Source organism: Cimex lectularius, unplaced genomic scaffold (assembly GCF_000648675.2).
Source record: "Cimex lectularius strain Harlan isolate CLEC.00 unplaced genomic scaffold, Clec_2.1 scaffold67, whole genome shotgun sequence".
In the NCBI taxonomy this organism is placed as follows: domain Eukaryota; kingdom Metazoa; phylum Arthropoda; class Insecta; order Hemiptera; family Cimicidae; genus Cimex; species Cimex lectularius.
The window spans coordinates 467,406-484,070 of record NW_019392738.1 but is presented as its reverse complement, the minus strand read 5'-3'; the positions used below and the strand labels follow the sequence as shown (position 1 = coordinate 484,070).

At 31.1% G+C, this 16,665-nt stretch overlaps 1 protein-coding gene across 30 annotated transcripts in view; it reads right to left on the bottom strand.

Moving 5' to 3' along the window:
• Positions 1-238: 238 nt before the first annotated feature.
• LOC106667961 (tropomyosin) overlaps positions 239-16,665 on the bottom strand; it is a 59,291-nt gene continuing 42,864 nt past the window's right edge. For 3 of the 30 annotated variants that reach the window (XM_024227056.1, XM_024227053.1, XM_024227058.1), the window contains 8 exons: positions 11,633-11,766; positions 10,315-10,432; positions 7,757-7,827; positions 6,126-6,201; positions 5,920-5,982; positions 5,249-5,318; positions 4,528-4,606; positions 1,416-2,138 (listed from right to left, as the gene is read on the bottom strand). In XM_024227056.1, the coding sequence (XP_024082824.1) occupies positions 2,135-2,138; positions 4,528-4,606; positions 5,249-5,318; positions 5,920-5,982; positions 6,126-6,201; positions 7,757-7,827; positions 10,315-10,432; positions 11,633-11,766 (615 nt within the window). In that variant the 3' untranslated portion in view covers positions 1,416-2,134. Of the gene's footprint in view, positions 641-1,415; positions 2,139-4,357; positions 4,607-5,248; positions 5,319-5,717; positions 5,781-5,919; positions 5,983-6,125; positions 6,202-7,397; positions 7,469-7,756; positions 7,828-9,083; positions 9,279-9,922; positions 10,041-10,314; positions 10,433-11,632; positions 11,767-16,665 lie in introns of those variants that run through there. The other 27 variants (XM_014396371.2, XM_014396324.2, XM_014396403.2 and 24 more) reach the window with 19 other exon arrangements.

Genomic DNA, 16,665 nt, shown 5'->3' with positions numbered 1-16,665 from the left:
TGGAGTCTATAATTAAAATATAAATAAATACATTTCAATCTCTATAAACTAATAGCAAAGAATATATACATACAGCTAGTAATAACTGTGCATTCAAAATTTAATACTGTACCTGTTAACATGCAGACAGGAAATGGTCATGCGACTAATGTACAAAACTCTATTTACAGAAATAAAAATAAAAATAGTAAAGAAAAAGTGAAGGAAGGAATAAAAAGAAAAGCTACAAAAGCAAATGTGCGTACAATAATTTGTTAAACAATTTGTTTTATTCGGTGATGTTTACAATTATCGAGTCACTATGATAATTGACTGTATAGTATTAATCATTAAAAAATAATATATACAGTTTAACATTAGTATAGGTCAATAAATAAATATTTTCTATTTAATAATTTGAAGTAGCGACTCGTGTTTTTCATTCAAATGTTACAGTTAGAAGGCGTTCACATATTCTCCCAATAAATAAAATGTTGCTCTTGTATAATCGGAAATTTTTTTTTTTTTTGTAAATAGGTGAATCTTCAAACGGTCCGACAGGATGTAAAAAACGTTCTTTTTTAACCAACCAACTCTGTGAAGGTCTGGTCGAGGTCGTCGCAGATGTACTTGTATTTCTCCTTCTCTTGGACGAGTTCGTCTAAAAGTTCGATGAAAGAGAAAAAAAAAACCAAAAGGTGAGAAGAAGGTAAGGAAATTGAAGCTCTATTTATACCACACTATTGAAACGTTCTGATGTCGTCGTCTCTTCGCAGTTCAGAGCACAACTGATGTTAATAATCATTTTTAAATGATTATTTCATTTTGAAAAGCAGAAAAAAATATTTCAAACTGCATTTCACACGTTTTATTATGTTTTAAATAGTAAAAACAACCAGATCATTCAGTTATCAATGTGATTTGTATATCCAGTTCATTATTAATATTGTATTAGTAAGCAGAAAAAAAGGAAAACAAAAAAAAAATTTAATTACCAACCATTGGTAGCATTTTTTATTGGCCTTTTGATATAATATGATTATTTAACATAGCAGTAATAAAATTTATACCTAACTTGAACTCAACGACCCCACCAAAAAAGGGTAGAAAAATAAATATACACAAAGTTAAAAGCAAAAATAAATTGACAAAAGGTGAAAAATTGGGTAATGCTGTGATAATCAAAGAAAAGTATTTTTAAAAATATAAATAAACCCAAAAAATTATTAAACTACATAAACATTTAACAACAAAAAAATATGTACCAACAAAATTATAAAAAACTAATCCATAGTTTATTTTATTTTATTTTTTACAATAAATTATGTAAGTTAATACTCAAGAATATACAAATGAAAATAAATCTATTTCCTTTTAATTATTTAAATTTTTAATAAAAAAAGTTATTTTGCACCATTAGTTAGTATTATTGTTACTTCGGCTATCTTCTATAGTAGAAAAGTAGCATTTGTATTTTAAATAGCCTTTCACTCACACATTCTCACAACTAAAAGAAAATCCACAAAAGCAAATATGCTTATATTGCAAAATATACAAAGTAAAAATAAAATATAAATTTTGCTTTGCTAATTTAAAAAACAAAATATATAAATAGTATATATTTTATGGAACTAAAGCAATGTTAGTAAATATAAAGTTACAACACAAGCCAAGTTCAAGTTACTGAACATTTCATTAGTTAAAATAAAAATAAAAAGTGGTAAAGCTAGTTTATGTGTTGATAACGCCACAACTTCAAAACATAAATTTGTGATTTAAGTCACAAAAAAATCTATAAAAAGTGCCTAATGACAAGAAAAATTTAATTTTAAATAACTACATTCATAATTAATATCTTGTCTTTTTAGTGCAATATTTAATATGTAGTAACAAAAAGATAATGATAAATAAATAAGACGACTAAAATTTTTTTATGGCTGATGGCACATGTGTACACTGTACTTATGTGAACATGGGAAGAGGAAAGTAAGGAAGTATTTTTAATCAAAGTGAGAACATTCTCACATTTATAAAATTAAGTTTTTATAAAAGAATTGTTTGGGGGGGGGGACTGTTTTAGATGCCATAAATTTCTACAAAGGCCAGATCCAAGCCATCTCCAATGTCTCTGAATTTTTCCTTTTCCATGACCATTTCATCTGTAAAATAAAATAAATGTGGTGAAGATGGAAAGCAGGTTCTTAGGATGAAAAACAGGAGAGAAAAACGATTTAAAAAAATAATAATAAAATAAAATAAGTAGACCAGTAAAAATTCAAGAGAACATCCCGAATACAATGACTTTAAAAAACCAAACAAATTTTTTATTTATGTTTTTTTAAATGTGAACAGTGAAACCTCTTGGTAAGGAAACAGTCCTGGTATCACTACAGTGGAGGCGTAAAATTTTTTACCATGGTTATGAAAAAAAGGAATTTAGGTATTTTTGTCAGGTCCATTTGAAATCTCAAATTTTACTGTTTTTGGTATTCTTGAACAGAGTATAGCCTAAGATGGACAAAGGCGTAAGGACGACATCCACATCTTGCAAGTCATCGCTTTTTTTTTTTTTCCACGATACCAGGGACTGGAGGAGTTCCTTCCTGAGCACTGCAGCTGAGCTGTCCAGCTTATTGTACTTTATCCCTGGCTCCATATTTTGGGGGAGGTCTCGCAACACAAATGTGAACTTGAGCCCCTGTTGTGCGAGTGTTCTTCCATCGAAGAAACTCATTTTTGAAGGGGGTTGGGACCAAATTCAGGGTCGCTGAGATCCGATCCCACCCCTTCCATTGATGAGTGCCGTGTCAATTTCTTTCAATTGCGGCCACCGGTCCCCTAAGGCCTCAGAAAAAGTCCAGAGGCAACGGTGGGGATCGAACCCATGACCGCGGGATCTACTAGCCAAGAGTCTGACGCTACCATGACCACTCGGCTACCGCGGCCCCCCTAAGTCATTGCTTACACTCAACACATATCATCCTTCTAAATAAAAGGAAACAAGTGAACTTGTAAGTAGTCGAAGATCATCAACCGAACTGGCTCAAAAGTGCTAAAAAATGGACGCTAACCAAGGTATATTAGCGTAACAAGAGTAGGCTGACATTTGAAAGCGGCAGTCTGAGGCAAGAAAAAGCATTTTAGCATCCGGAAAAGTTAGCACTTAACACATGTCAGGCGAACTCAGAGCGCCATTGGGCAAAACTTGGCTTTTGGTGAATGGTGGGAGTACTCTAAGGTCCATCCGTCCAGGAACCCTTCAATATGCTATTTGGATTGTTGTGTATGAATCATTTTTTTTTAACATTTCAAAAGGGAAAAATATACAAAAATCAGAGTTTTTATGAGAAAAAAAAGAAGAAAATCAGTTGGTGCATAAAGTGCGTGGATATATTTTCAAAAACAGTTAAACAAAGCACAGTTCTTTATCCGAGGTTTCACTGAAGTCCAATAAAATTAACTTATCCCAGAAAGGCAATTACAGTTGACACTTATAAAAAAAAAGATTAATTAGGGAAATAATATAAATTTCCCCATTCAATTATGAAATAGAACTTTATAAAAACTTAACGCCGCATTCTATCTGCACTACATAACAAATAATTAATCCCTTAAACTGGTCTACAGCATAAATTAAATTTCTAACCAAAAGAAAAAAATAATAATATTATAGTATAGAAACAGAGTTAGAAAAAGTTAAGAGGAGTGCATGCAGAGAAGATTAAAGGAAAATTGTTTGAAATGTGTTAGTTGTGATGTTTTCAACTGAAGGCATATTAAAAGGTAGAAGCTGGTTTATTCAAGTAAAGTTGAACTTACTTAAATTTCATTTAAATGAATTAATGAGGAACAAATGTGTAAATAATAATTTGGCATTTTAGCGAGAATTTTTTTATATTAACAAAATTTAAGTTACAAACTGTAATTTAAATAGTTAATAAGATTTAAAAAAAAATTATTTTTAAATACAAAATATGTTAAAATATGAACATTTTAGTTCAAAGACGAATCTTTCCATTCTAAATTTACTATGGGTATTATACACTATGTTTCTTTTGTATAATTATTTTAATTACAAATTTGGACCAATTTTTCTATATTGAAATACATTAGGAACAGATTCTCTACACAAATTAATGTCTCAAAGGTTATTTCATCTAACATTATTTCCTCAAAAATGTATAAAATATTAAAGACAATTAAATTTTTTATAAACTTCAGTTATAATGGAACTCAGTTTTCATCCAAGAAGAGAAGTTCAATTTGGAAATATCAAGTGATTCGATGAAAAGTGATGTTCCAAAATAAGATAGAAAAAAGAATGAAATAAAATTGAAAAAATAAAATCAGTTAAAAAAAATAATAGGTGCAATCAAACCTTTATTGGGTTATGCAATGGCACAGTTAAGGGTTGTGCGATGGTATATTTGTTGCGAGTAGTATACAAGGAAGACATGAGTATGAGTGGCAAGGAGGTTAAGGAATATTATGTGGAGGAGTTTGGCTAAGGTCGGACAGGAAAGGAATTCGTTTGTTTGTTTTGTTTACATGTTTTGTATGTCATGAAGCGTCGCTTCCATCTCCTCCTGAAGCAATTTGTTCTTCTCCTTTTCCATTACGAGGTCGTCTGTTGCGATTTTATACAATGTTTATAAAAATGCCGGGCGTCGAAATTTGAAGAAAACATATAAAAAAAAACACAAAAAACAACACTTAGGTCATGCTCAAACCAAACAAATTATAATAATTTAACTCTGTAGAATAGCCATAACTAAATAAGTTAATCAAAAACCAACTAAGAAAACTAATATTACTGTAAAAACAAGCAAGCCAATATTGTGCTCTGAATTACTTACGATACAATAAAAAAATATATATAATATACATACTAAATAAATAGAAAATGAGAAATTCATGCTAATTTAAAATAATATATATAAAAAAAGCTAATATTTAAACTAAATTTCCAATTACTTAAATTAATTAATTTGTCTAATTAGAGATGAAAAAGCTAGGGTCACAAGCGGGATTCGAACCCGAACGTCGTGGGTTCAAATTCTGCTCATGACACTAGCTTTTTCATCTAAACCAAGACCTTAAATTAAAAGTATAATTAATTTAAATAATAAGTTGAATTATGACTACTAAATACATATATGGATTAATATTTCTAATTAATGCAAGTCTAAATTTGAAATAACTGAAATAATTTTGATTTTTTTAAAAGATATTTTCTTGTGTTTAAGAAATTGTGTAAAAAAAGTCTTACCCTCAAGCCTGTCAACCTCCTTCTGCAATTTCTGTACTGCACGCTCAGCGAATTCAGCTCTGACTTCAGCCTAGATTAAAATGAATAATAATGTTACCAAAAGACTGGAAAGATTATAGTAAAAAGTTAATTAACTTTTAGTCTTTCAGCGATGTAAATTTCACTCAAAACAAATATATCAATCAAAAACAACAATGTTTTAGTACAAACTTTCAAAGTACTTAAAATTAATATTAAAATTAGGCTGTTAGATTTTTGCGCAAACAACACATCAAACAGTACTTACTGTCTGCACGTGAATATGAAAAACTTTGGAGTGCTGATTTTATTAATATAGTTATAAACTATATTACATATTTTTTTATCAAATAATTAATATATATTTTAGATAGATAAGGTACTTTTTTATGTATTAATCTTTATAATACAGATTGTACATTTTTTATATATCTAAATTCTATTATTTTACCTCTTTAAGTTGAGAAGAAAGGGCCTTCACTTGTTCTTCGAAAGATTCTTCTCTTTGGGTTGCCTGTTTTAGAAAACCAGTTAGTGAAAAACAAACACAACATACAAAAATTGCCATTAGTGATAAATCCGTCTCAAGTGTAGTGAGTATAGCTTTAGTAACAAAAAACCATTGGTAAGGGGGGGGGGCACACAATCTATACCTCCTTGAGACGGTTAGTGAGGGTCTTAATTTGGTTCTTGTACTCTTCCTCACGTTGGTTGGCCTGTCGAATTAATATGTTCTCAGTGGGAATATTTAAATTTTACTTTTTTTTATCAACTTTCTTTCTTTTTTTTTTTTCTTCATATTCTTACATTTTATATTTGTGTATAAATAAATATATGTTAGGATAAATACAAGGCCTACCTTTTCCTCAGAAACTTCAAGGGATTTTAAGTTGTTACCGACGACACGGAGTTCCTCCTCAAGTTCTACTATTTTCCTAAAAACAAGAGAATTTATATCAATGTTGTCATAAATGGGTATAACTTGGAAATAAAAATAAAAATGTTACTTAAAAAAATAAATAATTGTTCTAATTATAAATTAAGGTTTTAACAGTCATCAGTTATGAATCTCGTGCAAAATAACTAAAAAGGGCAAGCAAAAACGAGTGCAAATGTTTCAATGTTAACAAGAAATACAAGGAGAAATAATAATTGTGTAAAAACAAGCAAACGACTTGAAAAGCATAATTTAAATTATATACTCCGTCCTAAAGTGAATAGTTTAACCGTTAAGTGCTGAAACCCTCAGGGGCAAAACTGAATAAGTCAAAAAGCAAAACTTTTCAGGACTGTAGTTTTTGTACTAAATTATTTTCATTATGCCCATATTTGATGAAATTCGGTGTACAGTGCTCTCTCACTAATCTGAACTTCAGAGATCTGAAGTTATATAAAAGAAAACGATTTCCTTGTTGATTTAATCATTTGTACAAATTCTGTTCGACGTAAAGAATATGCACTTATTCCATTATTGACCAAAATTGCACTTCTTTTATAAATGAGATTTAAATCCTATTGTTCAAATTAAACTTAAATGTTAATTCACTATTTCATGGTCCGCTTGACCAATTAATATATTACAATTAATTAAGGTTTTCAGCAGAGATAAAAAAAGTAAATGGCACGAGCAGAATTCGAAAATGGCAAAAAGGAGGGAAAATTCAAAAGGTGTGGCTGAGATGGGAGGTTGATGTCTGAGTGGATCGAGGTCACGATAGCTCAAGTGGTAGAGCAGCAGCGTATCAAGCCGAAGATCGTGGGTTCGAATCCCGCTCATGCCATTGACTTTTTTATCTCAGCTGAAAACCTTAAATGTTAATCTTTAAAAAGGTAATTGATAAAGTAGTAATTCTCAAATATAAAAAAATGACACAACTTTCAAATGTTATTTTAAATTTTTTGGGCAAAGAACATTAAAAATTCAACAGTATTGATATTATTCCAAGTGACCATTTTCATTAAATAGCTCGTTTCAAAAAATGAATATTATGATATTTCCTTTCTTCCATTGTTTAATTTATCACCCTGAGAAGAGAAAAAAACCTAAAAATTATTTAACCCCCACTTTCTAAATTTAAACAATTTAAAACTGTGATTTTATTACAGAATTCTTTAAACTTTTCAAACTCACAGGTCACTTTGTTCAGCCCGCTCTTCCGCACGCTCGAGGTCCTGTTCCATCATGACCAGCTTTCTAGCAACCTAGTAATGACAGGAGTAAAAAAAACATGCAATAACAAGCTAGGTAGTATTTTAAAAAGCAATAAAAAATAAATTAATTAAAAAACTAAAAATAAAAAAACGAAAAATTAAAAACAGCACTCAAGGCAAAAAAAATTAAAGTACTCAAGAAAATTCAAAAAATGTCATTCTTTAAAAAAAATCATTCACAGGTTTAAAAAGCAGGGTGTCAAAACACGCAACTAGTGTGGTAAAAAAAAAATTTAGGGGTCGGGACAAAAACAAGAGGATTTTCTCAAAATCTCTTACGATTCACCGGATTCGGCACGCTCTTCAGCTCTTTCAAGATCGGCTTCAACCATGGCCAACTTACGAGCAACCTAAGCACCATAAAAGGTAAAAGATAAATCTATTGTTAGGTATGCAAGGGAGGGTTGACTTTTTATTATTATTCATTTTTTTAAAAAGGAAACAACTTTTAGGCATTGATATTTGAGAGAAAAAATTAAGGTTTTTTTAAAATGTAAAAATGAAATTTTTAGCAGGGGATTTTTAACAACCGAAGTAACAAAAAAAATCACTGTTCTTGAGTGCCAAACATTTTAGAACACGCAATTCCCTATTAGACATGTAATAAATAATGTAAAACAAATATTAATGAGTGATAAAATATATTTAAAAAAAAATGTCTTCATATATATAATTAACAATAAAATAAAAAATTTAAATAAATATAATAAAAATTAAATATTATTGTTAATTATATATATATAAAATAAAATAATCCTTAAAAACAAATTTCTAATGAAAAAATAGTTATATAGTATATAGATGAAATAATATAGAAATAGCTTCTATACTTACCAAATAAAAGCAACATAATATTTTATAGATCGTACATTACAAAAATTTTTAAGTAAATTTATTGTCAATTAATTTTAATTAAAAGCACAACATAACACATCACCAATAATAATAACGTGTAATGTAATAATGTGCCTTCATAGGAGTGATATAACAATTATTAATAAGTGTCAATTGAAAGAAACCATAAATAAACAAAACTAATAAAATAATTATTAATTTATTTTGTATAATTATCTAGTAAGAATGTTAAATTCTTTTTCAATGTAAAATTTTATAAAATTTGTGTAATACAAAAATAGAAAGGCTTTTTTATAATACAAATTTATATTATTCTAATAATTTTTTAAACTTTAAATTAGTAAGGAAAATAAAAATCTGAACATTTTGAAAATGAAAAATTTAAAATAATCAATTTGGATAATATTGACTTAGAAAAGTTATTTGAAAATTGTTTAAATGTTTTCAAATAAATAGTACATATCACAATTGATAAATTGAAGTGTTAGTAACATTAATAAATTAAGTGTAATAACAAAATAAAATGGTACAAATATAAAAGAATGGGAAACGAATGACAAATTAAACAATAATTATTTATAAATAGAAGAAATAAAAATTTAGTCTTGGTACAATTTGCATTATGCTCCACTATATAACTAAATTCATCAATAAATTATAGATATTAATTATATGCAGAGCATAAACTGGGTCGTCCTTCATTTTACAAAAAAAAAAACATATTTATCAAAACAAATTTACACCTTGCACATAAATTTCTCACTGTGAATTCACTTGGTTTGACATTACCACCCCCATCCCTCCCACAACAGTAGACCCGATTCCCTTTTCGGTAAAACCATAACTACCCCCCCACTCCCACAACACGCACTTTGTTTAGGAAAAAAAAATTCACTTTATAAGTTTTTTGTTTAGAAAAATAAAATTAGCTGAGTAAACGTAGGCACTGTAAGGAACAAAAGAAAAAAAACATTGCACATTAAAAATAAATTAATCACCTAGGTTTGAATTATTTCATTTTGAAAAGTTTGTCAAAGTTATTTTTGAAAAAAATTTCAATGAATCTTGTATTCATTGAGAAATTGCGATATTCAAAATAGCAGCCACATTATCTAATATCATAAGTTTATTTTAACTACTTTTATTTTCTTACTCCTTTTACTTTCTTAGTAAGTTTATTTTAAATTGTAAAGTTATTTGAGGTTTTTTAAAAGTATATATTAAAACAAAAAATTCTTAGAATTCCACTAACAAGAATTTTTTAATTATGGGGCTACTATTTAGTCAATCGTTCTTTCACAATGACATTTGAAAAAAACATTTTGAGATAACCCATGCTGTAGACTGATGAACGTGAATACCTTGAAGAAATGTCAAACTAATTAAGTAATCAACTCTTAACGCATGCACAACTTACTGTAAAAACTATTTTACTATTATTTTTTTAACCAAACAAAAAAACAAAGCTGGCATTGGAAATAAAAATCAAAGATTATTGTTGGAGGAAGGATTGGATTTGTTGAGGGTTGGTTGGGAGGGATTGGCTTTCCACACAAGGGTAGGTCATTTTTTTCAGTTTTATGTATTCACCTCATCATATTTCTTGTCAGCTTCTTCAGCAAGGAATCTAGCTTCCTTCAGCTGGTTCTCAAGAGCATCCATACGCTCTTCATCTGCCAAGCTTCTGTTCTCAAGGATTTTGCGCTGTCTGAGGAACAACGAGGCAAAAAAACACATTTTTACCATATTCACCAAGAGAATGAAAATACAATTTTAAACCATAGTTTTCAATCAATTCTTCATATCGGCGGTTTATAAGATAGGATGTGCAAGGAAAGGATTTTTGTGCCCAGCCTGTTTTTCCCCCATGGTGATTTACAAATTGATAATGAGGTTCTTCAATTCAAATTTCGTAAAACATGAAACTTCTCATTACCAGTGTATTTTTGTTTAAATTTATATTTTCTTAGCTCTGTACTCACTTCTTCGTATTTTTTATCAGATTCTTCTGCAATTAGTTTGGCCTGGGCTAGTTGCGATTCGAGGCTTCCGACCCTGTCATCTTCCATATTTGTCCTGTTTTCCAGTGCTTTCCTTATCCTTAACCACACAAAAAATGCACACAATACAAGCATTTAAAATCTAATTGTTAGGGAAGAAAAAAAACATTAAACAAATAAAAATCCATGCATTAGTTATGACTTAAAAAAAAAAAAAAATTAATGACATGATTTGACAACACCCCAGTCTAGGGCTTTAATTAAGAAATTACCTTTTTTTGTGTTACCAATTATTTTATTTAAATCCAGTGCATCACACACAAGTATAATAATTAATGCATGGATTTTAAATCAAGGATCATTGTGCTAAAAAATGTCAACTTTATAGAATAAAGGAAAATAAAATTTTAAAAAATATCTGACTCATTAATTTCAAGTAAAATTGATTATTTTTCTCTTTTCACAAAATTGGAAGTATAAAACTATCAATAATTTGCTGAGCTAATTGATTTTAATACTAACATAAAATATGCTGTAGTTCTGCAAAATGTCCCTACTGCATATTTATTTAAAATTAGTCTTCCAAAAGTTATTTTTTATTTTCATTTTCTTGCTAAATCAAAATTGGTTACTAAAACTATGAAAAGGTGAAACCAAATTAAACTTAAAAACCAAACTTATTAGCAGCAAATAATTATTTATGTAAACTCTGCTTAAAATAAAAATAAAATAAATATAAATAGAATTAAAAAGAGAAAAAAAGGCATTTTTAAAGCTCAGCAGCTTATAGGTTAAATTATTTTGGTTTTCTAGTAGGCTAAAAAACAAGGGAATAATCTGATTCAAAATATTTAATTAAGCAAAATCAACCTGGTTGTTAATTATGTTATAACACCCAAAATCAAATACCAACCTTCACCATAAATACCGCCTTCAGCCTTCTTAGAGTAACTGATAATGTGAAGTTTTTTAAAAGTAAATTCTCAAATTCATTTAGTTTAGTACAGAAATTTAAATTCAAGTTGGGCACGAAGGACATATTAAACAAAATAAATTAGTAAACAAGAGTTCTTATTGATTAAGGAATAGGGCTATCACCAGAGGAGTAAAATAAAAGAAATTAAGATAATGCTAAATTGCAAGTACTATGAGCTTGAAAATTTGTTATAAATTAACTATCTAGTTAAATTAACTTAAAATAATTAACAATGAAATTTAGAATTTAAAAATTATTCATTTGCAGGAATAAATAAAAACTTATTATCGACCTTTATCAAATAGTTTCATAAAGAGACAATACCTTTCGGACTCATCTGCGGCTTGGGATGCTTCTGCAAGTTTGGCAGTGGCAGTGGCCAACCTTTCCTCTGACCTTTCCAAATCTTCTTCAAGGAGTTGGATACGCCTGTTAAGGGCAGCCACCTCACTCTCAGCCTGGCAACCAATAATGCATTAGAGAATGTTTAGAAATTGACGTATTACATTTCAAAAATTAATACAAACAAACGACCTATCTCATTTTGTATTAAATTTATGACATAGGAAAAAATTATAAACGGAATTATGTACCATTTTAATTGAAAAAATTATGTCATAATTATATCATTATGGATAGGAAATGAGCCAATAGTCCAGATTTATACTCAACTTATGATTTTTATCCCCTGTGAAATAAAATTTAAAAAAAAATATATATGGACATTTATTGTTGGCACGATGAAACTGTTTTTCTAAACGTACAACCAGACTACATCTCACGATCTCTAAATAATCAGTATGTAAATAGGAAAGAATATATTTAAGAATGAATGAGAGTATGAATTGGTTTGGATCTGGTGACTGAATGTATCGGGGGGCTAAATTGTTGATAGCCCAACCTCGGTTGTTGGATGGATAAAACCGAATTCTGACCCCAGTCTGCCATCACCCAATATGGGTGATCCTCAATTCCTGCCGATATTTTATTTTAAATTACACAAAAGCTGAAAATGCCTGCGAGCTGCAAGAAGTGATATGCTCAACTCCGTACATGCACATATATACATGCATATGCGGATTTGAATTTATATAAATCAACAATTGGTGTATTAATTTATTTAATTAAAATAAATTGTTTCCACATTGTAAAGTGTAAATGACTAAAAATTTATTATTATACTTATCAAAATTTACAGCATTTATTACAAAATACTTCATATATCTGAAGTATCATCCAGGAAATAGTAAATATATGACGTTTTCTTATCTCAAGAGCATGAGATAACATGTGAAGAATTGTTAAGTTTAGTCATAGATAGTATAAAAGTAAAACCGCAGTCTTTCACCTGGCAAATGAATGAAATAGGACCAAAAGAATTCTAGAAAAAAAATGGTTTTTTTAAGAAGAAAAATAACTGGGAATGGTGTCCCCAAGAATAATTTACATGAAATAAATAAAGGAAGTTCCTTCTATGAAATTAAAAGTAAAAAAAAAAGATAGAAATCTTAGCACAATATATACCAGTAAGGCAGGCCAGAAGAGAAAATTACGAGAATATTAAACAAAAATAACAAATGTTAACGTGAGGTCTCTGCTTGGAGGGAGAGGAAGTGATTATACAGGTGGGATTTAAAGGAGGAAAAGGAGGCAGAGTGACAAATAGAAAGGGGAAGGGAGTTCCAGAGTTTAGGAGCTCGGATCAGAAAGGATCTTTCGAATGTATGGGTTGTATGTTGCGGAAGGATAAGGTCGATTGGGATGAGCGGGTCTTACGAGTGAGATGTGAGGAGTTGAATTGGAGGGATTGGATGATGTAAGGACGACGAGTGTGGATGGACTGGAAAAGAAAGCAACCTAGGAAATACTGTGCTCAGGAGGGGAATAGCCAGGAAAGTTGGGAATACAACCCCGACACCGGATCCCCATGGGGTGCTGTACACAAATCTTATGCAACAATTCATAATACGCTTTAATCGCACGTTCCCCCCTCCGAGAGACCACTGTATGCAGCACAGCTGTAATCGAAGAAGGGGAAGAAATAAGGGAAGATACAAGGGGTTTGCGGGTGGAGAAAGGTAAGAGAAGCCAGGACCGACGAAACAGGCTAAGGGAGGCAATGGAATGGAGGGGAAATTTGGGAAAAGAGAGAACGCCAGGAAAGGTTTTGGTACCAAAGGCTTTGGTTTTTAACCGAGGAGCAGAAGGGGACGGGATGGTTATTTAGCATGAGAGGTGGGATGCTGGGGAGGGAATTGAGGAGTTGTCTGGACCCGATAATTATGGCGATGGATTTGGACGGATTGACGTCTAGGGAATTTTTATGGGCCCATTCGTTGATGGAGTTTAGGTCTTTTTGGATCTTGAGAATGGCCAAGTGAAGATCGGAAGGGTGGAAGGATATGTATATTAGGGGGTCATCGTTATATAGGTGATGGTTACAGGACTGGATGGAGCGGGCAGGTCAGTGATATAAATGGAAAAAAAGGATAGGAGAGATTCTAGAGCCTTGGGGCACCACAGATTTTAGAGGGAGGAAGGAGGAGGTAAGGCCATTGGAAAGGGAGACAGCTTGTTGGCGATTGGTAAGGTAGGAAAGTGGAACCATAATAGATTCGGACAAATAATAGAGATCTGCTTCAACCAATTTATTTTCATTGTTTGGACAAAATAAACGCACCGCCCTTCATATTTTACCTACCAAAAATAGGTTTGGTTGCAAAAATTAGACGTTTAAAAAGAAAACATTTACCACCTAATGCTTTAAAAATGAAAAAAAAATTGAGTAAAGAACAAAAAACCGAATATTCAAAATTTTATTCTTCCATCCTTCTATAAATTTTTTTTTCCATGAGGAAAAGATCGAACGAAACTTCAAATTTAGCAGAAAGGGGGCTGAGAAAGGGTTTATACCTCAAAAACAATAAAAAAGGTATAGAAGGATTTTACTCGGAATTGTAATAAATCAAGACGACCTACTCAGACTATATCAAGCCGACCATGATTTTATGAGACTTGGTTGGTTGGAAAAAGAACGGTTTCTGAGAAAAAAAAAGGATGTTGATTGACGCAAGCCATGAAATAATATTGACCAATGACCGATGTTTTCCAATGTATTGCAAAATTTAAAAAAATAAAATAAATAAATAAACAAACGTTAACTTCCGAAAAAAATGACCTGTGCTTCGGCATATATACCTGGATAAAAATTCCAATTGTTGATAAAAGAGTTGTTTCGTACAATTCCCCCCTCGAAAAAAAAAGAAAAAATTCACCACTTTATATCAAAATAATATTTATATAATATATTAGTTATTGTAGGCCTAATTTTATAAAAGTGAGTTTATTTTACAACACACGCTCGTGTACACCTGCATAATTCTATTGTAACGACACAACAATGGGACAATGAAAGTTCCGGAAAGGAAACGTTTGATACCAAAGAGAAATGAGCCGGCAGGTTTGCATCCTTTAGCATTTTTTTTGTCCAACTTTATAATCGGAAAGCTTTCAACTTATTAGAACTGTCTGTTCAATTAGCATTCGACTAAGCTACGACAAAATTATTTTGTTTTGTCTTTTTTCTAAGTCATACAGCCGAGTTATTATAGGGCATGTCTCATAGTCAAGAAATCCTTTAGAACAACGTGAAAAAGAAAACATGATCATACATAATAAATATAATCTAATAAAAACACCCTATTGATGTTGAAGGCTAGACTTTTTCCCCACCCGCAAAACAAATATGTAACAGCTTCGAAAGAAAATTGAAACATTCGAATTGTGTAAAACCATTCGTATTTTTTAAGAAAGAGCACTATATTCGACAGCACTAAGAACCAGAGTAACCTATGATTCACTAATCTGATGAGCCAAAGTACCCCAACATTAGGCAGCATACAAAAACTTGCAAACCTATGCATCCAAGTATATGGATCCTATAAATAACGCTAGGAAAGCTTGTAGGCTCCAGAAACAATCTCGATGGGAACTAAACACTTCGGGTACGAAACAATAATCAATAAAAATCAGGCAATCATTCTTAGAGATGGATTCTTGACCCCGGAAACACATTACTACACCTTATAGTCTCAACAGACTACAAAGGAGAAGATGAGTTCAGGATGAAATCAGATACAGCGATATGGTATACAGATGACTCCAAAACCCATAAAGGAATCTAACTGGCATTTGTACAAGCCCCAAAAAATGAGCAAGCAAACTAATTAGTTTAGTACACCTCGGCATATCAAGCTGAAAAGCATGCCATGCCTTATAGTCTTAAAATAGGTTACATGGCAAAAAAAATCCTCATAAGATCGGATAACCAAGCAGCTATTAAAGCAATAGTATGTAAAAAAAAATCACATCAAAACTAGACAGTGAATATAACCAACTGGGAAAACACGGCCTGATATCTTGGGTACCAGGAAAAAAAGGGAATTTTGAGTGAAAAAGCAGACACGCTGGCCAGAGGAAGATCTATCTGCAAGATCATATGTCTGAACCTTTTCTTGGAATAAGAAAAACTACTACAGGATCTTCCATCGCACAATGGATCCAAAGAAGGCAAAAGGAAAAATGGACGAACTCTAGGGGTGCTTGACACAGTAAGCTTATAAAACCCTCACCAAAACTGGCAAACACTACTTAGGTTAGAGAGGGCTAAACTCGAAATACGGCTACTGGCATCTGAGAAAACATGGACGGTATTCAATGACCCCATTTGTAGGTTATGCAATGAGGAGGAAGAATCACTCAGATCATCTTCGAATGCGAAGCAACCGCTCAATAGAGACAACCTCGGACACAAAGAGAACCCAGGGAAAGGAATTGCAGTAACAGTCAATGACCTAGTACTCCTTAGAAGGATCGATTCGATTGCACTGAACTAAGCAACTAGAAAAGTATAATAAGCCAGAAAGCAAGATTGGGAAACAAACCCCCACTTCCTAGTATCCATCTTTAAGAAAAACTTTATTTAGAAATCGTGAGATGGGTCTGGTGTGATGTAGGTTTCAGAAAAAGATTTTCTTTATCGTGCCAACGTTTCGATCTTTATTGAGATCATCTTCAGGGCCTGGGATTTACAAACATTGTTTATATATTACAATTACATTTTGGATGTGGAAAAGTGAATTTATACAATGCAAAATATATTTTTTTATATTCAATCAAAGTATTTCTACTCACTCAAAGTGTTTGTCTTCTGTGTAATTGTGCCATTCTTGCGTGTCGTGTCGTGAGTGCCAGTGAGATTTTGCTATTTTGTGTTTATATACGTTGGATTTTGAAGGGGTGGGGAAGGATGTCGGTAAATCCCAGGCCCTGAAGATGATCTCAATAAAGATCGAAAC